General features: G+C 37.5%; 1 protein-coding gene across 1 annotated transcript in view; it reads left to right on the top strand.

The window, feature by feature from the left end:
• Nucleotides 1–26,541, top strand: part of LGR5 (leucine rich repeat containing G protein-coupled receptor 5) — an 85,686-nt gene extending 59,145 nt beyond the window's left edge. Inside the window, exons 5-18 of the mRNA XM_052668997.1 lie at nucleotides 172–387; nucleotides 3,452–3,523; nucleotides 5,645–5,713; nucleotides 8,526–8,597; nucleotides 9,444–9,515; nucleotides 9,616–9,684; nucleotides 9,823–9,894; nucleotides 11,755–11,820; nucleotides 12,029–12,100; nucleotides 13,542–13,613; nucleotides 15,154–15,279; nucleotides 20,503–20,648; nucleotides 21,649–21,732; nucleotides 24,231–26,541. Of these exons, the coding sequence (XP_052524957.1) occupies nucleotides 172–387; nucleotides 3,452–3,523; nucleotides 5,645–5,713; nucleotides 8,526–8,597; nucleotides 9,444–9,515; nucleotides 9,616–9,684; nucleotides 9,823–9,894; nucleotides 11,755–11,820; nucleotides 12,029–12,100; nucleotides 13,542–13,613; nucleotides 15,154–15,279; nucleotides 20,503–20,648; nucleotides 21,649–21,732; nucleotides 24,231–25,321 (2,299 nt within the window). The 3' untranslated portion in view covers nucleotides 25,322–26,541. The remainder of the gene's footprint in view (nucleotides 1–171; nucleotides 388–3,451; nucleotides 3,524–5,644; nucleotides 5,714–8,525; nucleotides 8,598–9,443; nucleotides 9,516–9,615; nucleotides 9,685–9,822; nucleotides 9,895–11,754; nucleotides 11,821–12,028; nucleotides 12,101–13,541; nucleotides 13,614–15,153; nucleotides 15,280–20,502; nucleotides 20,649–21,648; nucleotides 21,733–24,230) is intronic.
• Nucleotides 26,542–26,873: the final 332 nt, after the last annotated feature.

Genomic DNA, 26,873 nt, shown 5'->3' with positions numbered 1-26,873 from the left:
TGAAGTCCCAGAGATAATGTTGGAAACAAGATAGAAATCCAGAATCTCTGGGAAACGAAGAACTGATGTGACAAATGCTGCCTATCCTCATTGTGTTCTTGATGATAGTTTCATGTGAAAGTCCACTGCTCTTTTCTCTGAATCAATTTTCTTTATTTCTTTTTCTCCTAGACGCCTGGATGCCAACCACATCAACTATGTGCCCCCCAACTGCTTCAATGGCTTGGTCTCCCTTAGGCACCTGTGGCTAGATGATAATTCCTTGACAGAAATACCCATCCAAGCTTTTAGAAGCTTACCAGCACTTCAGGCAATGACACTGGCACTGAATAAAATTCATTACATACCGGACTATGCTTTTGGAAACCTCTCCAGTTTGGTAGTTTTGTAAGTTTTATCAATTGCTTTTTAGCCAGAATCTCTGCTTCTTTGAAGGGCTTTGACGTCCTTGTGATTAATTACTTGAAATACAATGTTTAATTTACATGTTACTTAAGACAACCTAAATAGCTGCATACCTGGGTTAGCTAAGCCTCTATTTTTTTTTCTTTCAGTGTTAATATTAAACTTACGTTGTCTTGGACTATAAAGCTGTAGTTCTCTTCTACTTTTGCACTAGGCTAATGATGACACTCTTTATGTGTGCAGTCCTTTCTGCTATGGAAAATGTTATTTTTTAAATATAAAGTAACTTTTTGTTTGTATAAGTATTATAAATGCTTTTTTAATTATCTTAGAGAAACAGAACTTCCACATCATCTTAGAGATAAAGTCACATTTGCTAAAGTGCTTGATTAATCTAACTTAAAAGTTTTGTTTCCAGTAAAAAAATGTAAGGGAATTTTTAAAAAATCACCATATCTGTTCAGTAAAATTAACAGGAATAGATGAATTGTATTGTGTGCTTTCTAAGGCAGTACTGAATGGAGAAAGATTAGAAAAAGGAAATGAACTGAAAGCTTTCCGGGTGACTTGGGAAGAATCCTGCCCGGTAGAAATTATGTAGAGTTCTACTTCACAGGTAGTATATGTAGCTTTACATTGTGATATATTTGTGTACCAATACAGCTTGATGAATCAGATGCAAAACCATCTCCAAAATCTGGAAGGAATACTCTGGTACTCAGTTTTTTATCTTCTGGGAATGCACAAAGTGGAAAAAATGCTGGACAGGCTGGAGAAACTAAGGAGGAAACTGAGGAGTAGAAGTTATTTCAGGATACTTTGGAAAATGTCAGTATTATTAAGGAGAAAATAATATAGTCAGGAATTGCAACCTGTCTGAAACTATAATCTGTAAGATACTTAGCGTATTTTAGCATATTCTAACCCCACTGCAACCATTGAACCTGGCACATTTCAGGGTTCTTTATGGAGTATTGTATTCATCAACTCTGCCTAGTGCTTAATACATTCATTTAAACGTATAGAGCACCAATTACAGGTGTGCAATAGCTGCCTTGTAGTGCACAATCCTTGCCCTATGTTTACATTGAGTATCAGTCCCATTCCATTGAAAGTGGATAGAGGAGTGGATAGACTTGTTATTTAACCAAACTCCTAGACATCTCAGTAATGCTGAGAAGGTAGACAATGTCCTGAATGTCATTCTCTAGATCCCTGCCAGAAATGCGGAGATAGGAGGACATATAAGGAAGGCCAGGAGAAAATGACCTCTTTATTCCCTGATTGCTTCTGCTCACTTAGGTTCCATATTTTAGATCTGACCTGCTTACTTCTGGTCTCCTGGGTTTCATATTGGTTGACAATTACATTATTCCTCATTATCTGCAACATCTGATGCTAAGCTGGGGCTCTTTAGCCTGGAGAAGAGAAGGCTGTGAGGTGACCTGATAGCGGCCTTTCAGTATTTAAAGGGGAGCTGTGGGAAAGAAGGGGACAGACTTTTTAGCAGGGCCTGCAGTGAGAGAAAAGGGGAAATGGTTTCAAGCTCAAATAGGGTAGATTTACATTAGACATAAGGAAAAAGTCTTTTATAGTGAGAGTGGTGAGGCACTGGAACAGGTTACCCAGAGATATGGTTGATGCCTCATCACTGGAGACCTTCAAGGAGAGGCTAGATCAGGCTCTATGATCTACTTGTTCCTATTTATTGAAGGGGAGTTGGACTAGATGGCTTTTAAAGGTCCCTTCCAATTCTAAGGTTTCTGTGATTCTATGATTCTCTGATTTTTGCCTCATCAAAATATTCATGTGCAGTTATGTTTTCTTTTGTTTGCTTCTCTATTCATTCTGGCAAATTTCCAGCTGTGTGTGAATATGCATGCTCGTCTGGCACAGGTTTGAAGCTCCACCACTAGCAATCCAAACTGAAGTGGAATTTGTAGACAATCTTCATGCTAACTCAAACATTACAGCTCAGTGTAGTCATTTTAAAAAAATGATTAATTTTTTTCGTAGGAAGGGGGAAACCTACAAAACGTTTGTATTTTGCTATCAGGAACCTTGCTTTTTATGGACAGAGATACTGAATGTCTCTAGGTTCCGTGATCTTTAAAATTATTTTCAGAGCAGAACAAAACATTAACGGGTGTGTAACCAGCAGCTCCTCAATCACAATCCATCTTTTCTTTTGAAGTGTTACTCCCATAGTTTTCCTCCACTATGAGAGTGAAATGTGAAGAATAAAGTAGAAGTTTGCTGCAAAAAATGCATCCTCTTCAAAAGTCAGCTTGAATAGCACTAAATTGTACATACTCCCATTAATGAGCTTAACACAGATTGATTTTTTCCGTGTCAGTATAAAAATCTTAGAAGTAGGCAGCATTCTGGTCCTTCACGTGGGAGGGCTGGAGTGGAATGAAACATGCAGTTACTCCCGGGGCTGAACATTTGAGAAGTGTTGACCTACAGGTGTTTACAGTTTCAAGGAAGAGCAAATTAAAGCTCTAAAAATTGATTAGTTCATTCATCTCATTGAAGCTATGACTCCTTGTCCTATGGCTTTGTGTCTTCTTTCTGCAAGGCTAATGGCTGTTTCTGCCTTATTATCTTTCTGTTCACCTGCTGTTCTGTGCCATCCCCGCTAACAGCCTCTGAGTATAGGTTTTCCAAGTGAACACCACTCACAGTTCTAAAGGCAACATGTTAATTAATAATATGTGAAAATATGTATACAGTTTCACAATATTTAATGTGCAAAACCCACTCTAAAATTCCAGGTTATGCCCTTTCTAAGCCATGTAGATGGTTGTAAAACAAATCCCTTCTATGGAACCAAATTGAATGCTGCATGAGTGGAGTGATGTCAGGAGAAAGCAGAGAGGGCAGTGAAAGTGCCTCCTCTACACACTCTTGCAAAAGCATGACTTGCATTTAATTGGTGCATGCCTGAAAATAAGTTTATTTTGATTTAAGCATCAAAATGTTTTGCTTGAGTCCACTGTGGGCAATGTGCTTTCCTGACTGTGTGCTTAATGTTCCCCTGCAGACATCTCCATAACAATAGAATCTACTCCCTGGGAAAGAAATGCTTTGATGGGCTCCACAGCCTAGAGACTCTGTGAGTTGACCTCTTATTTGTTTCCTTTTTTTTTTTTCTTCTTTTTTTTTCCCCCCAGGGGAAAATATTCATTAATATTCTGAAAGAATAAAAATAGCCTAAGAGCTAAATGTGTTTTTTGGCTTGTCTAATCACTACAGGGTCTAAGTGATCGTTTACAATACCTCTATATGGCAGATAGTATTTTTGACAATAAAAATCAGCTTGCCTTTTTAATAAGCATCGTCAGTTGATAAATTGTTTAAAGGACATTTGAGAACTGTATTGGGCATTGAAAAACAAGTGGCTATTCATAAGCAGTTGTGTTTGTCTAGTTTAGTACTATTTATTTGTCTTGTTTAATCAATAAACTTAAAGGCCAGATTGGGAAACTGTCAGAATGAAAAGATATACCACCAAGAAACTGTCTCGCCATAGAAGAGGGTTATGAAATCATATAATTTTATTTTTTTTATCCCTAGAAGAAGAGAAAATGCCAAATACATGAATCATGTGTGTTTTACAAGGAAAGATATCTCAGTTGTGTCCAAGATTGTGTCTTTAAAGAGCTTTGCTGAAGAATAACACTGATAAGCGTTCAAATCGCCTCAAGCTTTTGTCAAAGTTCTGTTCATATCTATCTGCTAGAGTAGATAATAGAACTCCAAAATGCTGCAGGAACAGTAAAAGCTTGCATATCTTCTTCTCTACCACCTGCCACAATCAGCTAAATCCTTCTCAGAGATTCTAGAGATTTCACCTAACCAGGGCAGAGGATAAAGATCTGAGGAGCAAATAGACAAAATATCAAATCTGAATAATGCTAGTCTAAAGGTAACTATTTTCTTTCTTGTCCACAGAAGTATGTACTGCTCACTTTCATGTTTCAGTAACACCAGAAAGCAAGAAATTTTGACCTTTTTTCTTTCTCTGTTCATTCCCGAGTTTCAGCTGCACTGATCCCTTCAAACTGAAATGCAGTTTTACAATTTTGACTTTTAGTCTGCTGTGAGTTGAAAGGAAGTCCCTTAATGTAGCACCGGAAAGGGGGACAGGAAAGAGAGAGGGAAAATGTAATGGTTTGTTGTGTTTTTTTAAGTGAGATTCACATGGCACTTGGTCAAAAATGGGGGGGAAAAAAGAACAATGGAATAAGTAATTGCAAACCCAGTCCCAGCCACCTGGTATGAAAGAGATGAAAACTCAGAGGCAGTCATGAATCTGGGAATGGATATAGGTGGAGTCTCTTCACTGCAGTATGAGAGTGTAGCACTTGCCTCAAACTTACTACTTGCGTACTGTATAGACCAGTTTCAAGGTAGTTTCAAGACAATCTAAAGAGATCTCAGCATAAACTATGGAGGTCAGTTTTAAGATCATTTGCTTGCATTGATGCATAAGTCTGGAAATCACTTATCACTGCAGGGCAAAGCAGAACTGTGCTTGCCTGTAATCTCTTTCTGTCAATAAGTGGGAGAGAGAGATTTACAAGCAGGAAGGAAAGCCTCCTTGAGTTCAGACAGCAGTTTCCTGCCTGAATTACTTCAGCCTGATACTGTTTCAATTTCCATCTATTGTAAACTGTGATTTCTGTTTTGCCCATTCCATAAGGCTGTTTCTCAAATTTTTCAGACTATATTCTTCAGAAAGCACTGCTCAGGGAGCAGGCGCATCTCAATTTTAGTTTCAGGTGTCTCCTGAATACTAAAGGATGCACACGTCTTGCTCAAGGCAGAAGTATGTGTATAGTTCATTCACTTTACCATAATGAAGTCTAATTGCCACTGCAGCACGAGCAGTTCTTAAAGCAAAGGTCACTACCCTAGCTAAACTACTGCTTTTACAATTTGTATGGTTAGAAACAGTCTCCATGTGAGTACTGCCAAAGCTTAAATTGAACAATACAGTTAATGATAAAGTTGGGTTTATTGTATGTTTTCCCTCTTGATACAAAAAATAAGAATGAGAATGTGACCTAAACAGATTTTTTACAGAACATCAGTGCACTTTAAAGATTTCCTGGATTTTGGCTATACGTTTCTCATTCAATGCATGAAAAATGGTATTTCATTACAAATGCCAACAATTCAGTTATTCCTGATGTAACACAAAACCTAAATAACACAATCTGTTTTCACACAGAGATTTAAATTACAACAGTCTGGACGAGTTCCCCACTGCTATCAGGACACTAACAAACCTAAAAGAACTGTAAGTACAGCATTTATATTAGGATGGAGAATGTTTTGTCTAGTGTATGACTGATTATTTTCTTAATGCTGGTGATTTTGTCAGTAATCCCTAAAATCTGATATCCTAGGAAAAGCTAATAAATGTGCCAACATGCATAAAAGATAATTTTCAACATGCAATTTGGAGCATTCAAGTTCTGACAACTTTTATACTGCATTGTGCAGTAAATTTTCTTCAAGAACTTCATCCTTGGAACACAGCTAATTTATTTTGAGTCCCAAACACAACAATTGTTCTTTCCAAGCAATCCAAAATATCACAATCTGTTAGACTAAGGAAAAAACATGGTCCTCCTACTGTCTTATCTAGTTTAAATGTTTTCTTCCATCCCTCCTCCCCCATTAAATTAAAGCATTCTCTTTTCAACTTCAGTAGTCCTTTGTAATGTTGTAAACAAAACACTTGTGGATGCACAGACATAGTTTCTCTTAAATGACATCAACAGTGAAATGAAGCCAGCCAAGTTTATTGTAAGAAACAACTGAGTTATAAAAGAATGAATGCAATATTCACACATTTTAAAATGATGTGTACAGCAGTACGTATGTCCAGAGTTCTTTCAGTTTGAAGTAATTGCCACTCTGCATGTACCATCAGCATAGATTTTACAAAAACTAGCTAATCGTATAGCAGCTGGACATAGTTGACAGAGTTGACACAGTTGTAGTATTACTGCATCACTCATAATAATGCCACTTTCTGAGGCTGGGATTTTTTTGGAAGCAGGGAACCCCCAAGCAGTGTTGACTCCAACTCAGTGCCTTCTGTGCTGCCCAAGAGTGTGGCTCTGCGAGGCTGTGAGTTTTTCAGTCCAGCTACTCTCAGCTGCTGTTCTGTTTCCTGAGGCCTAAAATAATTGGTATGAAATCCAGTGGCCTTGAAGAACTGCCTTTCTTCTGACCACTGGAGTCAGTAGCCAAATATGGATAACCTAGATTTGCAGTAAATGCACCTTGTCCAGTCCAGCAAATTGCCTGATGTGCTTGAGATTTCTCGACCCCATTGGTTCTCACATCTAGGTATCAAACTGCTTGTGTCAGCTGAGCTCCTCTGCACAGGAAATCTTTGGAGTGTTAAACTGTAACCTGAATTCCCAAATCCAGCACAGAACCTGACCGTACATCAGTGTTTTGCTTGGCCCTGGAAGCTGATCTTAAAAACATGAGGTGTCTCTCATTGGGTTCCTTCTGTTCTCAGCAAGAGGAACCCAGGGCCACAAAGATTCAGTTTATTGCAGGGCTACATTACTAAGGTGTTTCTGGGTCAGGCCTCTTCTCTTTCTCAGAATTTGTGCTTGGACTGAAAACACTAACCATGGCTTTTTTTTTTTCTCATTTTGGAAAGAGCAAGCCATCAAGGCAGAGCTATACAAGTCCCAGATGCTCTGCCCTTGGTGTTATCAACTGTAGGGTCAGTTCTCTCTCCAGAATGGGTATAGATGTTAGGTTTTGAAGATGCCTGTGAAACATTTTTCCCAGTGTGGCCTTACTACAGTGTCCTTACCCAGGAGTGCAGATAGATTTAAGCTGTTTTGCTCAGTATGTGAACTGACAAGCAGTAACTCACCTAAGGTTCAGATGAGGTACATTGCTGAGGTGCAGTGCACAGGATATGAGCTATAGCCATGATCACTCACTCCCAGTCAAGACCTCAGAAGTACCATAGACTCTGTTTTACAGAAATGCACTGCAATTTCCTTTTGGCTGATGATGGGGCTGCTCCCACACTCTGACCGTGTCAATGGTGATGAGGGGCCAGATGCTGTCCTGGGAAGCAGTCATGCCATTTCTTTTGCCTTTCTCTGTACAAGGAATCCCATTCAGTGCATCCACAAAACCAGTCTGTTCACTGGTTCTAGATGAAATGGGATCCTCATATTGCTTGGAATTTGTGTCTGCATGGATGCAGTTTTTATGCAGAAGAACAAGGGATTTAGAGCCTTGTTCTGTCTCATCAGCAGTAGCACGGTGACTAAACAAGTGAAACCAGTAATGTGGAACCTGTTGAAGTAATGACCAAGTGTGCCTGCATGAGTGAACAATTTGAGGCTTTCTAAATATATAAATTTAATCTGGGAAGCCCTTTTCATACCCGACTGAACTAATGGGAGTTTCCCACACAAATCATCATTGTTCTTTAGAAACCTTAGTTGTTTCTTTTGTTTTTCACAATGGAGAAGTACTCATATGAATAAAATCCAGTAATTAATGATGAGACCAAGTTTTGGCCCCCTATCCAGCAGACACATTGGATAGCTTGTTCATTTCTACATCTAAAATATTTCAACAATTGGGTTGTGGGAGACTCAACAATATAATGTATAAAATCATTTACTTTATGAATTTGTGTAATTCATTATTATCACAGTAAATGGAATAGATGCAAATTAACAAATAGGAGAGGATACATATATATATGTATATACATGTACTATTCAATGTCTATATGTACATTACATATACATAACCTACATGACATACAGCTATGAAATGGTTTCCTGCTGTGAGCATCTGAATTTTAAAATGCTATTTTGCTGTTTATTTCACCTGCATGGCATTTCTTGTGTAGAAGAGTGCTGAATTCCAGACATTTCTTCACTTGTTCTTTTGCTCTTGCTTTTACCAGTTGTCTTACCCCAGAAAGCAAAAACATATCTTTACACACAGACATTTTCCTTACTACAGTCAAAGAAATTGTTGTGTATTGTGAATACAAATTGTGCCTTCTCATTCCTTTTCTTTACTGTGTAAACCATTTTTTTGTTTCGTAGAGGATTTCATAGCAACAACATCAAGTCGATACCCGAGCGTGCGTTTGTAGGTAATCCATCACTTATTACAATGTAAGTGGTAACAGTTTATTCAATGACACTTTGTGTAAGAGGATATGGTATTAAGTACCATGTTTGTTGCTATTTGTCTGATATATCTTCTTGTGAATGCACTGTGTAGCACATAATAATGCAAGTGAAAAGCTTATATCTTTCTAGCCTTATGAAAAGTGTGGCAATTTGCATGCCTTATTTAAAGGGAGTGAGTACCAATACTTCATCATTGACCTTTCAGTTGAACCACTCTTTATAAGTCTCTTAGTATTGCTGGCAATGTAGAAGATATAGAAAAATTACTCGTGATGGATTCCAGTCTCAATTCTCATTATTTACATGAGAATACATATAATTGGCAAACCTCAGTGTACGAAATTGTAAAATAAATGTAAGAAAAATAGCCACAAGTTTTGAGCAGCATTTTTTTAATGAGCAAAAGCAATGCTCATTTACAAGTGCAGTGGTACTCCACTGCTGTGGATGGACAACGTTCTCCAAATATGATAAATTCTGTTTTCTTCATCCATCAACTTTGTCGTATGTCATAATAAAGTTCTTCATCTTTGAATTTTAATCTTTCTGGGAGAAAGAGGAAATGGCAGGCTTCTGGTTCTAAAACCAGGGAAAATGGATACTTCAGTATTAAAAGCATACTTAATGGACATAGCTAGCAGGTGAGAAAAGGTCCACAGGTGCACAAAATGTCTGTGAGCATATAGAGATTACTCATTTGTATATATTGTAATCATGCAATGTGTCTTGAATCTTTTAAAATATTCCATGTAATATTTTGTGTATGTGTTATTTGTATAACATTGTGTATAACGTGTATAAAATGCCTTTTTTGCTCTCTTTTTGCAGACATTTTTATGATAATCCCATCCAGCTTGTTGGAAAATCTGCTTTTCAAAACTTACCAGAACTCAGAACTCTGTATGTGTTTCATTTCTTTAAATTGTCTTCAGTTGCAACGTTAGAGGTGTCCCTCAAATTCCTCATTGCAATTGTATTGAAACGGTGTTTTAAATTCTAGGACTTTAAATGGTGCCTCACAGATAACAGAGTTTCCTGATCTGACTGGGACTACAAGTCTGGAGAGTTTGTAAGTAGTAGAGGAGTATTTTTCTTTGGTTTGTATTTTTGATATCTATTCTAAAGAATGTCCCAAAAATAAGCATTTGTGCTGCAATCTTTTATTTATTTATGTATGTATTTATTTATTTACAAATTCTCTCAATAGGACACTCACAGGAGCACAGATCACCTCTCTCCCCAGATCAGCTTGTGACCAGCTACCTAACCTCCAAGTGCTGTACGTTTCTGCATGATTAATAACTGTACATTAATAAAAAAGATCAATGAGCAAATGAAGTCATTATGGTTTCAAAATTACCCCATCGCTGCTATTTTTGTGTATCACATTACTGCATAGAAATCAGAGCAGGGATCAAGTCCCAAATGTTACTGAAAAATACCATCCTCCAACAGTTCGTATTGCACATACCTGTCAGTAATTCCCACGCACTGCTGGAAAAAATCATTAATTTTCATCTTTTTAGGAAATGCTAAAATGGTTCATGATTTTGTTTAAAAAAAATCAGAGCTACTTTCATTGCCTTTATTTTCATTTATTCTGTCTCTCCTGTAGCACTTTTGCTTTCTTGTGAGGCAGATAACTCAGGGAAGTGAATGGAAAATTTATCTGTGTAAGGAGTATAGCTCTGAGTGCTTTTCATGCATCTCTTTTAGATTTTTCTCCAGACAGACTTAAGTAGTTGGCTGAAATTTTGATAGACCATTACTTGGCATTGTTGGGGCATAGTTCTTATACTAAATATCCAATATTATTTTAGCTTGGAAATGTCCTTGGGGTTTGCTTAATCACTAACGAAAGTAATCACTCTGTCTGCTTCTTTGAGAATCAGCCAACGCTTTCCTCTATGTATTACATCACTTGGAATGTATTTTGTATTGCTTCTCTGGCCAGCATTGAAATAGGACTAATTATAGCACATGATTTGAATACCACTGTGGATGTCATTAACATTTCCAGAAAAATTAAGTTTTAGTTGATGGACTCAGTAGAATCCTACACTGTCATTACTTGCACTATTTTCACAAATCAAAAGTAGAATCTACAAAATGCCCCTGTCAGAATAGTAGTGACAAAGATAATTTTTTCCAAGGAAGCAAGTGGGTAGATATGATTTAGTTTTAAAGGATTGGAAGCAGGGATGAAAGTAGATTACTCTTTTACTTGATATTAATAATTATGGGAAAATGACATTTTTTGTAATTATGTATTTAATTTTTATTCTATATTCTTTCCACCAGCAAAATTCAGATTTAGTTTTCCCCAAACAAGATGTATATATATGTACATATATGGTGAGACTGTTGAGAGTGGGTAGGAGAGGGGTGTTTGGTTCTTTTCCTTCTTTTTTTTTTTTCCCCTCCAATTTCTGCAAATTGCCTGGGCTTGTTTTTGATTAGTTAGATTATTCTATAAATCAGTCCAGATGTTTCAGTTATTCTGTAATTTGTTGAGTTTTGGCTCAAGTCTTTTCAAGAGCTTTTTTCCCTCATGTAGTGATTGATTTCAAAGTTAATTCCCATATCTTTAACCACAGTGCTCAGTTATAAGATGTAACAGTTCTAAGGATCAGAAGCAATACTGCTTAATCAGAAGTGTAGAACTGAAAGCTAATTACAGTTCGTTGTGATTGTTGCCAGAAAAATATAGGATATTCTCAGACAAAATGTACATAGACATTTAACATATTTGTAAATACATATTTATTTGTGCATTTTAAATGATTAAATATTTATCAGAAGTTTAACGTGATGAATATGAAGTCTGTGATGCAAAGCCAATGCTCCCTATAAGCAGACTGCCAATGCTGTTACTGTAAAACACTTAGAAGTCTGCACTTCAGCAGGAGATTGTCAGACAATGCAAAGAATTTGCAACAGCCGTATCTGGAGTTAATATATCTTTCCTTCTCCCCTCAGTTAGAAATTAAAAGCTGACAGATGAGAGATAATAACTGAATCTGCACATTTCTATTCTCCTGTAAATAAGTTATTTTTAACTGAGCATAAAAAGAGACAGGAAAGCAAACCTTTTAGCATTACATTGAATGTTAATCTTTTCTTTTCTTGTATATTACAGAGATCTGTCTTATAATCTGCTGGAAGATTTACCCTGTTTTACTGCATGTAAAAAGCTACAAAAAATGTAAGCTTCAAACTATCCTAAAATGCCCAAAAAGAGGCATCTAGATAGAATTTGCTTGAGCATCATTAATTCAGTTACAACTGACCAATTTGACGTACTCAAATACGTATCCTTACAATGTACTGAAGTGGATCATAAATGGTCTACAGTACTGCTTAGTGTCTTCTGGATACCTTTGAAACTGAGATAATTTTTATTGCTGTTTCAGCGACTTGCATCATAATGAAATTGATGAAATCAAAGCAGACACATTCCGGCAGCTGGCTTCTCTTCGTTCTCTGTGAGTACAGCACTAATGGTGGCTCACATTGGTGCTCAAACACATGGGGGTATATTTTCTATTAATTCACTGTCTATTCACTGTCTGTCCACTGTCTGCCACAAGTCACTCTATTTTCTATTTCTCCTCACTTTGATCTTTCATCCATTAAGTTGTGATTTGGAAAGCAGAATAAACATTTTTAAGTTTAGTTATCTGAACAATGAATTCAGATATGTAAACTTACAGATATAGAAGCTGTTACTTCTAAACATTTATGGTAGAGGTGGAGAAAGATGCTGTCCCAGAGCTAGTATCTATTGGCAGAATCAGCTCTGAGGAGCATGAGGTCTTTATAGGGGTAAGTGTTCTCTATGAAGAAGAACAATAAGAAATACATAGGTCATTCCAAAAGTAATTCTTCCCATGAAAACGACAACAGATACAAGGAGCATAATAACATTATTTGACAGAACAAATTCTCAGCTGCAAAGCACAGCTTTTTGTCGTGATCACAATTAGCCAATTTGCACGGATGACCTGGTTAAGATACTCTTCATGGTGTGACAGCTGTGCATGGCTATCTGGAACATGGGTTTGTCTTTCACTTCACTGTTGCCACTGTTGGAATGCATCACCCACTGCCTCACTGTGCTCACATCCACTCTTTGGTCTCTATAAACATTCAGCAAGTGTCAATGTGTGTCATTTTTTCTTCATGGAGGAATTTGGTGATGCCCCTTTGCTTCATACACACTTCCATGTCACACAACATTTTATCAGACGTCTCCTCTGCTGCCATCTGTCACACAGCAGCAAAATGTAATGTAATATTGGTGGAAAGGTTCACCCTCTACTGCCATACCACCAACATCTGCTTCTGATGTCATGGGCCAACATAATAAAATAGGAGGCATTACCTTCAGAGCATCCATCATAAATTTCAAACTTACGTATGTTTCTGTGTGTTCATACAGACACAGCAGAATAACTTTGTAGAGAAATTACTTAAGAGTATTTGCAGGATCAAGTCTGTATATATATAGTATATTATGTAGCTACTTATTTCAGTTTTTCCTTGTTTGTGACTCAGTTAAGTTTGTTGACAATGGATTTGCTGTTACTAATCATATCATAAGGTCCTCTTAGAAGTAGTCTGTATAACCCATTCCTCTGTCTGCTACCTTGGGAAACTAAAGCAGACTAAAAACAACTGAGTTAGACTGCGAAGGGCATTAAGAAGTTTTAGATAATGTTGTCACTTTAGTAACTAACTCCATTAACTGACTAACATAATTTTAAAAATTTCAATAAGATTTTGCAGCATGAGATTTGCAGAAGTTTATTGAAAGTATTTGCATGTAATTAATACCTTTTTTATATTTAGGCACCCTAATCAAGTGTATGAAAACTTCCATATTCACTCAGTGGGTATGTAATTTTCCACTCACTTTTCTTGTAGGGATTTAGCTTGGAACAAAATTAAAATTATTCACCCCAATGCCTTCTCCTCTTTACCATCTCTGATCAAACTGTAAGTATTTGTATATCTTTTACGTTTAAATTTTAACATTTTTCTTGCAAGAGCATACAAAGCACTGGTAACTTGTTAATTGCCCCACTCAGCAGAAATAGAAACTGTCTCTGTTCTAATCTTCTGGTCTGTCAGATCTGTATCTAAATGTCTGCTTTCTTGTACTTCACCAATTCCCATAGATATTATGGCAAAGCTGCATATACCAGAGTGTAATCAGGATGATTAGAGCTCCATGAAACATATCAGTGTATCTTCCATTCTTCTTTCAATTTGTTAGTCAGTTACTGTCTTTTAACAGTGGGGCAGATGCCTTATTAGTTGTGTATCAAAACTAAGGAAATTGATACAAAATCAAATTACAAACATTGTTTATCATTGCATGGAATAGTTTTTCTTCTTAAGTAACTTTAGTCAGATTATTTAATGAATAAAACACCAAAAATCCAATTTTGCAGGTCTTAATTACAAGCACTTCTTTCTTTACTCTTTCCTTCTTCCCACTGTAATTGTAATACCTCTATAAGGTGAATCCCTGGGGTGTATCCCTGGGGACAACATGAAAGAAAATTCCTCTGCAGTTATCTTGCTCTGCAGTTGTTCACAAATGCACGCTGACGGGTATCTGATCACAGATAATGCAGGAGTTTGATTTGGGAGTTACAGGAAACAAAAATTTGAAAAGAGGCATTAATTTCTTTTGATGGACTAAGCCACCCCTCTGAATGGTGAACTGAAAAATGTCTATGAGGAGAATATTGCCTATGGCATACTTTTTGGAGGGATCCTCCTTAGTGCTTTCTTATAGAACGAAGAGTACAGGACCATTGTTCTGCCAGCAATAAATTCTTGCCTTGATCAGTAGAAAATCCTTTGAACACACACATAAACCACTGTACCAAGTGTTACCTGAAATGCTTCTCTGTAACCCTCATCTGAATGAAGTCATGGTAGACTTCACAGTTCAGTTGAACCAAAATTTCATCTTTGGTAATTAACTGTCTTGTGAGCAGTAGGACATATGCATGCACAAGCACATGCACATTAAACATGAAAAGGTAGAAAACCAGTACATCAACAAGTCTCTTATTTTATGACTAGCCCTTTTGATTTAGATGTTCAAGGGGCAAGAATTTATAGTCCACTTGTAAAACCATACCAGTGGCATCAGACTCTCCTTTTTTCTTTTTTGAGCATTGACCATCTGAAGTATTGCAATGTAGATTATCATGAGGAGGACTGAAACAGCTTACTGAATAAATGGTAGGGAGAGGGAGTAATAGAAAACAGAATGCATCTGAACATCTGCCTTTGCTTACTTTACCATTTTCCCTTGATCACTGTTAGCTTTCTGCTGAAAATATAGGTGTATATTTCTGAGTGCTGTTGCAGTTTTGCTCTGTTGATTGAGACTTGTGTATAACAGAGTCATTTTTTATCCATTTGGAAAACTATAGCCTACTTCTCCAATATGACACTTCTATTACAGAATTAAAATAAAAGAGAACCTGTAAGCTGATTTTTATTTGCTGTTATGCAGGGATGTGTCATCCAACCTTTTGTCCTCTTTTCCTGTGACGGGGCTACATGGTCTAACTCATTTAAAATTAACAGGAAATCATGCACTACAAAGTTTGATATCATCTGACAATTTTCCTGAACTCAAGTGAGTATATCATTAAAACTAATAAGCTACATTTGTGTTCATGTGCAGTGGAAGGTGTGTCAGTGTGTAACGCATGTTGTTTCATATTGTCAGTCTTTGATCTGTGCTATTAAAACCAAAGCAAATATGATAAAAATGATAGACTTATTTTATTATGTTCACTTTTAACTGAAGAAACTGTGAAGTGTTTTGAAATATTAACCCCAGTACTTGGTTAATATGAGCCACATCTGCTTCCTGGTGATATATTTCAAAAGCTGTTAAAACAATATATGATATGTCTTTCTACTGGTCTGTGCTTACAGAATTTCCCTTATGTTTAGAGAGAACTCAGTAAATATCAAAAATATACTATTGAAGTTTTAAGATATTTGGCCATTTTTGTTCCAAGTAAAAATGAATGTGGTTTGTTTTTTTGTTTTGTTTTGTCTTTTTTTCTGTAATATTTGGTTTAAGATTCAGATAACACAGAGCCATGGAATTAGGAAATTGCAGGGATTAGAAGGGATCTCAAGTGATCACTGAGCCCAACCGCCCCCCAAAACTTTGCCATTGTGTGCCATATAAAATTTTGATGCTAATAATTTTTTGCTGGATGCTCTGTGATACAAGAAGGAACTGTTATCTAGAGATTATTTGCAGCTCTGCCAGTCACTGCATGACCATAGAAAAGTCACAGTAAATCATTTTGCCTCTGATTTCAGGATAGTGGGGAGTGTTCCTTAACTTTCCCTTGATTTTCATGTTTTAATTGGAGGATACAAACTGAAAAATATTTTTTTTCCTCACTTTAATGTAAAATTTTTGATACCATAAAATTCAAAACAGTTAAACAGTATGAACATAATTAGAGAATTACAGAGTGGTGGAGATGGGAAGGGACCTCTGGAGGTCATGTAGCCCAACCTCCTTCTCAAGCAGAGCCACCTGGAGTCAGTTGCCCAGGCCTATGTCCATACGAATTGAAAAGTCTGCAAGGAAGACTCCATACTTATGTCCTCCCTAGATTTGCATTTTGCACTGAAAGAGTTTCATAAGTCATTGTATGCAGACAACTCAGGGAAATGTGCTACTGATGGAAAGGACTGGAGTTTTTGTACATTGTTATTTGTTACAAATAAAGGTGTGATGAATAGAAGTAGGGAGATGATTAAATGTTTGAATAAAGCACTGGATAGAACCATACTGGAGTACTTTTATGATGCTATGTTAATATAAACAGAGAGAAGAGTTGCAAAAATGATTCAAGCGCCATGAAACAGTGCTTAAAAGACTTAATAAACCCAGTATTTGTAGCTTGTCACAGAGGAGATTGGTAGTGACTCAATCACTAGTGTGTAAAACTACTTTGTAACATAAATGTTCAAAGTGCTAGAGGCCTTATGTAAGTCTTCAGATGAGTCTCAGAGGTCAAGAAGCAAGTATCATAAAAAGTTGTGAATGTCTGAGCCTGAGCGTCTGCCTGTTTTTCTTCTCTCACTGACTTTGCCAGCATGTTGAGGCAGGTAATAATTCTAAAATGCCCAAAGCCTCTTAAAAAGAACCTAAACACAAGAAAATTGATCACTCCAAAATAGAAAACATGCAGTAATACATATACCATGTGTGTACCTGTAGTGGTCCTAGAACAATTTGTTGTTTAATTGTGTACAGGTTAGATTTTTGAATTCTTTTATCAATATTACACTTTATGTGGGTTGTTTTTTTTTTTTTTTTCACAAGATAAATTATATATATTGCTGAAATGCAACTACAGTGTATTTAGTTGGAATGAGTAATTAAAAAGGATGTGCCAAGCAATGGCTTAATTCTTTAAAAAGATATAAAAAGTATGACCGATATATCTAGAGCTGATTAACATCTGTAAGAGCAAATTATATCCATTCAGGAGAGAATGGGATAAAATCCTATCCTGGATCCTGTAGGACTTGTACCATAAATTAAAATGAGGCCAGGACTTCATGCAGGATCACTGCAGACAGTGCATGAAACACCAACTTGAACAGAGATCTGAAACGAAATGAAATTTCACCCTTTTTAATTGTTGGAACTAGACATTGGTTTCAACATTAAAGACAAATTCCTGTATAAAAACTTCCTGCTCATCTAAATGGGTCATTGCTGCTCAATACACAAACACATCAAAGAGCTGAGCATCCTCTGCCCCACCTTCAGCAATGGCCCAAGAATGCTCAAAGAGCCGAGCCCAGCTTGCTATAACAAGCTATGAGGAAGTAAAGTCAGGCTGCCAACCACTCCTTCCCCCTTTATCTGATGCTTTGATTCAGTGCTGTAAAGAACTCAGTGACTAGCTCCATTCGTCATAACTGTGCATTTCCATTCACCATCAACCAACCTTTGTGAGGTGGAAAACAACCTTGTGTTCCCTGATGTTTGGTCTAAAATCAGGAAAAGAGATATTCCTTGCAGCAGGAAAAAAATGTCAGGGGTACAAATACCATCAGTAAGGTAAGAAATATATAAAAATAAATTCAGACAGTGTTTCTATGGGACTATAATTTGACAAACTCCAAATCTAATCACCACTATCACATAAACACCAGGTACAAAAAGGACTGTTTCTGGCACTGCATGGCTGAGAGTTGCCTTTTTTTTTTTTTTTTTTACATTAAAAGTTGCTTTTAAAGGAAAGGAATTCCTCTGTCACCAAGAACTGGCGCTAATTGCTTTCCATTGCAAAGTATATTTTATCCATTGTGTTCTGGGTCCCAGTCAGTCTGTTCAAATATGCCTTGCACAGACATTCAGAAGTATTTGCAGGTTTAAAATCTGTATGTATGACCTAGTAACTAAAAAATAAAAAAGTAAAAAAATAAAAATTCAGTTGACTTTCAAGGTTCTTGAAAGTCCTAAAGAGAGGATAAGAAATTGGAGTCTTAGTCTTTAACCAAAAACAATTTTTCTGGCCACTTTGTGGAAGCTGTGGAACAACACCATGTGAGAGGTCCACATTTCAACTTTGTGAGAGGCCAAAAGAACCTGAAAATCTGTTCTTGTTAGCTATGCATTAAACACAGCACAGCCAACTGGTCAGAAGAGCAAACATCCAGAAGAGAGCAAACATCCAGAAGCAGGTAACAGGGCTGGAAGGCATCTCCTGTGAGGAGAGGCTGAGGGCACTGTGCTGCTCAGCCTGGAGGAGAGGAGGCCAAGAGGCAACCTCACTGCTCTGTGCAGCTCCTGATGAGGGGAAGCAGAGGGAGGTGCTGGGCTTTGCTCCTGGGAACCGATGGCAGAATAGGAACAGCACAGGGCTGCAAGGGGAGAGTCAGGCTGGAAGCATTTCTGTGCCATGGGGGTGGTCAGACAGTGGGAGAGACTTCCTAGCGAGGTGCTAGATGCCTGTCAGTGCTAAAGAGGTGTTTGGACTCTGCCCTCTGTAATGTGCTTTAAGTTCTGGTCAGCCCTGAACTGCTCAGGCAGTTGGACTAGGTGAAAGTTTCTTCCAACTGAATTATTCCATTCCAAAACACACTTGCTTTCATTTCTTGAACCTAAAATACCCACTAGCTATTTCCTCAGCAATATTAAACACTTCAGAAGGTTTAACATCATAAGTTGCAGTGATCATCTTATAGAAATTTCAGTGTTTCCTTTTTTAAAGTGTTTTGTGTTGGTTTTTATTTATTTTTGTCAGCCCAGGAGGTGACTAACTGTTGGTCAGTTTTGTAATGTGTGGATATAATAATAGTTTATTTAAGAAGAACTTCTGGGAAAAGTTTACAGAAATGTTTCATCAGGATAATATTCATATTTTAAAAGATCACATGTAGAGAAATGAGTTAGAAATTGAATATTTAAGTCAGTCAGATGGCATGAAGTTGCATGATAGAACTTAGTTTTCTTGAACTTTTACTAGAGTATTGAAAAAGTAGCTTGTGCAATTTTGTACTGGTTACAAGAGTACAGATTATTGTTGCTAATTCCCAACAGAAATATAAGTGTATAGAGTCTAAATTCTCCAAATGCACTAATTTAAAATTCACTTTAGAGCTTAGGGTTCGGTTTGCTCTTCTCTAAACTTGCTAGCATGCAAGCTTAAGTGTTGGCATTGGGCGCAGTTCACAAACTGATTCTCTTGTAGACTTTTCAGGGCATTAAGTGTTGCTCGGAACATTCATTATATTAATTTACATGACTAATTTGTTGAAAGTAACCTGGTAGTAGTCACATCTTTACCTCTGAAGGTTTATTAGTCTGTTGAAATTAAGGTGAATTGTTAGGTTCCACTACGTTACTACTGGGGATCTGCAAACTAAATGTCTCTGTTTCCAGTGCATAAAGTATGTCTCACCAATAGAAGAAGTAGCCTTTAGAAGTTGTATACATGTAGTTCTTCCCCAGAATTTGCACATCGACGGAGAAATGGAGTTGAAAACATACTGGACATCAGTAATTTTCTGGCAATAGACGCCTCAAAATCTTTGAAAATCACTCATCTGTACTCAGTTTTGTGTTAGGAATTCCAATTTTACTAAGGGAGTTAGAAATGACCATCCAGTGTCCTTCAATGCTCATTGCTGTGACAATTAGTAAAATGAAAACCTTTTCTTCAGTGACATATATTTTCATATATGTTGCATTTGTGATTTATTCACCTTTCTGTTTAGAACACTACTTTCTTGGTCTATATACAAAAAGCAATCTCCTTGTTGCCATTTTACTGTGAAAAGTGTTTGATGTGGAAAGAGATAGATGAAATTCGAATCCAAAAATAGATCTTATTTCCCAAAACTGGAGAAATTCCTTTTGGGAAATTAGATTTTTGTTTTGCCTGTTAGGCAGGTTAGGCACAGTTGTGATCTTTTGGTTTTTTAAAAGAAACCAGTAAGAAAGTAACGTGGAGAAACCGCTGAGTTACACTGAAGAACTATTAAAAGACAAAATAGAAATGGAACTCTCAGAGTAACATTCACTCAAGAGCAATTTATGTCTTCTACTTCCATATCTCCCATGAAAATGTGTAAGAAAATTTCACTGGGCCTTCACTACAAGTACCCTAGAAATCATCTGCATTCTGGCAGAGGGTTCTATCTGTGAATCTTCGGTTTATATCATCATGATTGATTTTTACCCATAAATATTTCTACTTTCAATTCTGGCTGTTTAACCAAGTTCATTTGCACTAACATTAGAGAGCAGTACAATGAATAGCTCATGCTCCATCCCGGTATCATGGTATATTTCAATGTTCTTCTCCAGGGTCATGGAAATGCCGTATGCTTATCAGTGCTGTGCCTTTGGAGCTTGCGAGAGCCACTACAAAATCTCCAGCCAATGGAACAAAGACGAGAATAGCAGCACTGATGATTTTTCCAGGAAGGATATTGGGTTGTTACAAATTCAAGGTAATCGTTACCTTTCATTTTTAAATCTTCCTAAAGGTTGTGATTTTTCAAGTGGGCAGCCTGTGATGTTAATCTTATCCAATACTCTTTCACAGTCACAGAGGCAGCCTCTTCCTCTCTTGCCTGGCAATGTATTATTCAAGCATTCTTATGCTTAGGGAAGTCATTTTGTCAGGTTTGCCTTACAAAAATCTCACTTGCTCATTTTTCTGTCCAAGTATGGGGAAGTGAAATTTTCCCTTTATCTGAGAGACAGGGAAGTGGTGCTCATATGTAACTCTATAAAATAATCGATCAGCAAGGACTTAGTATCTTGCCAGCCTTGGCAGTAGCAGCACTGCCTTCTCTGTCCTGCTGCACCCATGCTTCAGGATATCACAGAGCTTGTGTGGTTACTTAGGTGTAGCTGCTGGGATTTTTTCCTGGCATTTCCTGGGTACCAAGAGTGCATCTGTTCTGCAGAGCAGAAATTTACTTTGTTTTCTTCCCCTTCAGCAGAAGTTCTGTTATTTGACCTGCCATGTAAAAGCATACATACATGTTATACCAACCTTCTGCTTTCATTGCTGTCTCCAGTCCTGAAGACTAGTAGTTTTCAAAGTTCAGGGCTAGTTCCAGCAAGAGCAGAGCCAAGAATACATGGTAGATCAATGACACACAAAGAAACACAAGAGCCTGGGTTAAATCTTAATAGAGGGGCACAATAGTGGAATTCGTATTTTTAACTCCTTCCTACACAGTTGTCACATTGCAAATGAAGTAATGGAGAAAGCAACTTTCTGAAAGTGATTGTTTTCAGAGAAGTGATGATGCCAACTGTTTAAATAATCCTGAGTACAGTGACTTAGAACCAAGAAAGCATACATCTGCTTCTTCTTACAGTTTGGCAGGCAGAGAGATGAGAATAGGCCTTAAATAGCCAGGACTTTTTTGCAGCTTGTACAAAAAGAAATTTTCCTGAAAAATGCAGTATCAAATCTGAGTATTTTCTCCCCCATAGATGAGCGAGACTTTGAAGATTTTCTTCTCGACTTTGAAGAAGATTTGAAAGCTCATCATTCAGTGCAGTGTTCACCTTCTCCAGGTATAGAACTCCAATAGATGGGAATCTAAGAGCAAAGTTGCTAGATATTTTAGATGCAGTAACAAACTCTGAATCTGAAACTAGGATGGAGACAATAAATTTGCAATAATATCTGTACAATAATATGAAATTCTGCACAGTCCTCCAGAAAACTCTGCAAACACTGAATTCATCTATGAACGTACCAGAAATTTCACACAGTCCTCTGGCAGATCCTCACTCTTCCCTTTTCAGAGGAATTGGTCTTCTTATCAGGGGGACAAGAAAGCAAAGGTTCTCTTCTGCCAATAAATAGATAATAGTAGAACAGAATCTTTGCTTGCTCTTTCCTTTGCGAAACTGAAGTACTTCTTCATTGAGTTATTCTATATTCTATACTTGAACTTTCTGAATAACACACAGTTTAATATCTAGGACAAACAAAACACTACAGTAATGAAATATATACGGTCCATCACAAGGAACACCCAACACAGTCGTTTCCTTCGGAGAGTAAGCAGTACATCCCTGGCTTTGCAGTATGATGGAAAGGTTTTAAGGTTTAAAAAATAAAAAGTGATTAAATTGCAAGGCTACAAGTCACCTGTTACACTTAAATTTTACCTGAAGATGAGGAAAGTGTTTGGAATATAACTTCTAGTTTTAGCATCCTGTTCAACAAAGATTCTCCCTAGTTGTTCTTCCATTGCATGAACAAAAGCATGTTCAAAGCATGAACAAAAATCAGCTAGTACTTCAAGACTCACTCCAAGCCAAGATCCCCATGTTTCTCTACTGCCTCCTTTGTTATTGAGCTCACAAAAACATCATTATCTTCATGATAAGTTGTCACCAGACACCTGTAAACTGACACAACGGATGCTTCTGCCTACTCAGTGGAAACAGTAGCTGTATGGAGTACAACTCAGCAGCAGGGGTTGTGTCTTCATGGAGAAGGTGGATGACTTGCTTTGAGGAAGCACAGCTGACTAGTACCGAGACAAGTAATGTTTCTCATGCGTTCAGCTTCAATCACACACTGGGCAACCTGATCTGGTGGGTGGCGAAAGGGATTCAAACTAGGTAATCTTTAATGCCCCTTCCAACCTAAGCTATTCTATGATTTATCTTCACATCTCGAGGATGTGTCATTCTGGAACTGCTATGTCAAACAATCTACCAAATAATACTTTTCACTTTCTGCAGTGTTATTTCCTTACTTGCAGTATACCTTGACAGTCAACTTATGCAGAAAAGTATATCTGAATTGTAAGTCAAAGATTTAGGGATTCCACTCTGGGGATATTTCTCAAATGGAGTGGTCTCAGGAAATCTCTTTGCAGCCAAAATAAAACATGTCATATCTTCCATCATGAAAAGTCTTCAACAACCCTGATCTCCTCTAAAAGGTCGGATTTATCATTGGAATCTAAATGGAATCCTCTCAGATCTCATTAGATCTCAATCCAAACTAGTAGATTACAGTGCATTTGTCTTTTGAAGATGGGATATTTAGTATCCATTACTTCACTGAGAATGCTGGAGATGATGACAGACTTAAAGATGTTACCCACATTTTTCTGTCTCAACAACTTGCCTTTAAGGATCCATTCCAGATTCTTGGCAAAAAGGATTAAAAATTCATCCTGAGTTTATTCAAAATTTAGTTGTTCAAAAAGAGACTTCCTATTCTTTCCAGTGCTTCATGTATTAAAGTTTTCTTCCTCTTGTGTAGGATGTTGAAAAGTAGATCTGGCCTTTAGCTTTTCAAAGGTCAAAGCCATTTGAGTCACCTCATAGAATCAATGAGGATGAGAAAATGAAGAGCAAAGCACTCCTCTGAAAAGACACTGCAAAGGGGTCTTGAACTGTGTAATGACATGCTGTTTGGCAGCCAGAGTGTATCTGTTCATATCCATTACATCAAACTTCACCAGGACTCATTAGCAACTTATTCTGGTTCAGCAAGAGATCTTTTTCAGCTTCACATGACAGCATTCACTGAAACTACAAACTGGACATTCTATTCAATAAGTAAGAAATCTAGTCAGTAATTTCGCATGAAAGTTTGACCTCCAGCTGCTAGTTTAGAACAGTAAAATATGTATCCAGTAACCAATGCAAGAGACAAGCCTTCAGGATTTTTCTGGTAAGCTTCCTGTTTTCCCATGTGGCGTTCTGCACATATATGAGCCCATAGCTGGTGCAAGAGGAAGGTACAGCTGTCCTTTTTCTTGAAGAATTTTTCATGGCAATCACACTGCACTTGTACTAGTAGATTAAAAACACACATAAAAAAAGAAAAAAAAACTAGAATGTTCAGGCGGAGGGACAGACGCATGCGATACGCAGATAAGTAGTGCGCTATTGAGATCTCTTATTGCTCAGAAGAAAGATAAAATATCCAGATCTCCTTTTGGAGTGAAATTCACTGCTTGGCTACGCTAAGAAAAAAGTGAAAAATTGAATTTTACTTTACATGAGTTTTCCTTTCTCCTTTTTTTCTCTTGTCTTTTCAGGTCCCTTCAAACCGTGTGATCATCTCTTTGGTAGCTGGCTTATCAGAATTGGAGTATGGACCATCGTCGGTTTGACCTTCGTTTGCAATGCACTGGTGACAGCTACAGTTTTCAGATCTCTGTTGTATATGTCCTCCATAAAGCTTTTGATTGGTCTAATAGGTATTGTAAACGCCTTGATGGGTCTTTCCAGTGGAGTACTGGCTAGTGTGGATGCATCGACTTTTGGTAGCTTTGCTCAGTATGGAGCACAGTGGGAAAGTGGAATTGGTTGCCAAATGACTGGTCTTCTCTCCATTTTTGCTTCAGAAGCTTCCATTTTCCTCCTTACCCTAGCTGCGCTTGAGCGCGCATTCTCTATAAAGCATGCTACAAAGTTTGAAACAAAATCCTCTATTGCTAGTGTAAAAATTGCCATTTTCTTTTGCTTTATGTTGGCACTTGTCATTGCAGTGATACCTCTCCTCACTGGGAGTGAGTATGGGGTTTCTCCACTTTGTTTGCCATTACCATTTGGAGAACCCACTGCTATGGGCTACATGGTAGCGCTAGTATTGCTGAACTCACTTTGCTTCCTGGTAATGACTATTGCTTACACAAAGCTCTACTGCAGTTTAGAAAAAGGAGAACTGGACAATATTTGGGATTGCTCTATGGTCAAACATATAGCCTTGCTGCTTTTTACTAATTGCATTCTTTATTGCCCTGTGGCCTTCTTGACTTTTTCCTCCTTACTAAATCTTACCTTTATCAGCCCAGAAGTGATAAAGTCCATACTGCTGGTGATTGTCCCACTGCCTGCGTGTCTAAACCCACTCCTTTATATATTGTTCAATCCACACTTCAAGGAGGACTTGGGAAGTTTGCGAAAGCAAACTCTGCTATGGAGGAGGCCAAAACATGCTAGTCTGATCTCTGTGAATTCAGAAGACATAGAAAAACAATCTTGTGACTCAACGCAAGCACTGGTAACCTTCACAAGTGCTAGCATATCATATGACATGCCTACCAGCAATTCACTCATGCCATCGTCTTATCAAATGACAGAAAGCTGCAATATTTCATCCGTAGCATTTGTTCCATGTCGCTAGTTTCAGTGGCAGTGCAGAAAATATGTATGTTTACAAATTTTTTTTAACCCAAAAGTAAGTATGGGTGTGTGTTTTCAAGCTAGAGATTGCCTCTGAATTACTGTTACATGCATCACAAAACAGATGACAAAACTTGCAGTAGGCTGAAAATCCAGTAGTTTAGCCTTCTCAGCCAGTTTCAGAGCTGCTGGAATGAAGAGAAAATCTGAAAGCTGCAGCAGTTTCTGCAGTTGTATTGGCGGTTCCCTTTCAAAGTAGCACTACTCAGAAAAGGCAGTTGATGAAGAGCAAAAATACTGCGCTGAATTGGTAAGCTTTTTCTTCAACACATCTTCAACACAAACATGGCACACTTTGTTTCATGGGTTGGGTTTTTTGTTATTTTTTCCTGTTTAATATAATTTGGTCTTAATAATAGATACTCAGTGCCGAGTCTGTTTTTATAAGCATCAGCATATGGCCCTCATTCAGCAAGATGTCTAAGTAGAAGAGTAGTCCTGTTGGAAAACCTAAAGGTTTTTGCAGAATATACTTCAATTAAGTTCCATGTTCAATAGAGAAAGTTCATTTAATAGTTTACCTGCTGCTGGTTTTGGTTTTGCAGAAGTTGTCTGACATGACAAAGTGTTCTAATTGCCAGAAAAATCTACAGAATTATTATATAGTATAAAAGCAGTTAATCAAAATCCTGCTAAGCACTTAAAATGGAATCATAAACAGCAAGCCATTGCTACAGTAATATTTTTTTCCTACAGTTCTGCACAATCTGGTCGTGAATTACCAGCATGCCAGTAGAACTACTAATGATAAAACTGACAGTTGAGAGACTCATAGAATTTGAGGGAGAAATACTACATGAAAGGTCATGAATACAGGCAGACTGGTGTGTGGAGTACAAGTAAATGACACGAAAGGCACTCACACGAAAGCACTGATGTAAGGTCATTTGTCTAGTAATGAAAATGATAGTCCTGCTCCAGGCATTTCTAGAAAGCCTCTCAAGGTCATTAGTTGAAGATGTGGAGGTCACTGTGTCTTTTTGGCTAATGATAGATATGGGAATACAAGGAGTGAAGGTTTTATGGTCTGTGTTCTTAGCACTGTTGCGAGCACTACGGGAGTATTTCAGACATTTTTTGTATTCACATGCTGTAAAGAACATTGGGGAAATAAAACATTTCAATGTCACAAATAAACTATTTAAAAAAAAAAAAAAAAAAGCTTATCAAATAAGCAGCTTGACCACAGTTTGTGAGCAGCTACTTCTGGAAAACAGAAGTTTGAGGGAAAGGACTAAGTCAGGAGGAGAAGAATCTGGTAAGATCCCATGGAGGCTGATGCTAGGTGTGTATACACAGCATAAAAATAAAGGTGCGAATTGATGACGTTAACGGTCGCTGCCAAGTAGAACAACTTGCCATGGCTTGGAGTGAAAACTCACCAAGTAAGTTCAGATTGGATACATTGCCAAAAAAGGTTTTGGAGCAGCTATTGGAATTCAGGGATGCCTGATGGCATTAGTTTAGGAGCTGGTTAGATTAGATTAACATAG

The sequence above is a fragment of the Tympanuchus pallidicinctus genome, unplaced genomic scaffold, assembly GCF_026119805.1.
Source record: "Tympanuchus pallidicinctus isolate F22 unplaced genomic scaffold, pur_lepc_1.0 scaffold8, whole genome shotgun sequence".
In the NCBI taxonomy this organism is placed as follows: Eukaryota; Metazoa; Chordata; class Aves; order Galliformes; family Phasianidae; genus Tympanuchus; species Tympanuchus pallidicinctus.
The sequence above is the reverse complement of the archived record's forward strand: the minus strand, read 5'-3'. Positions and strand labels throughout refer to the sequence as shown.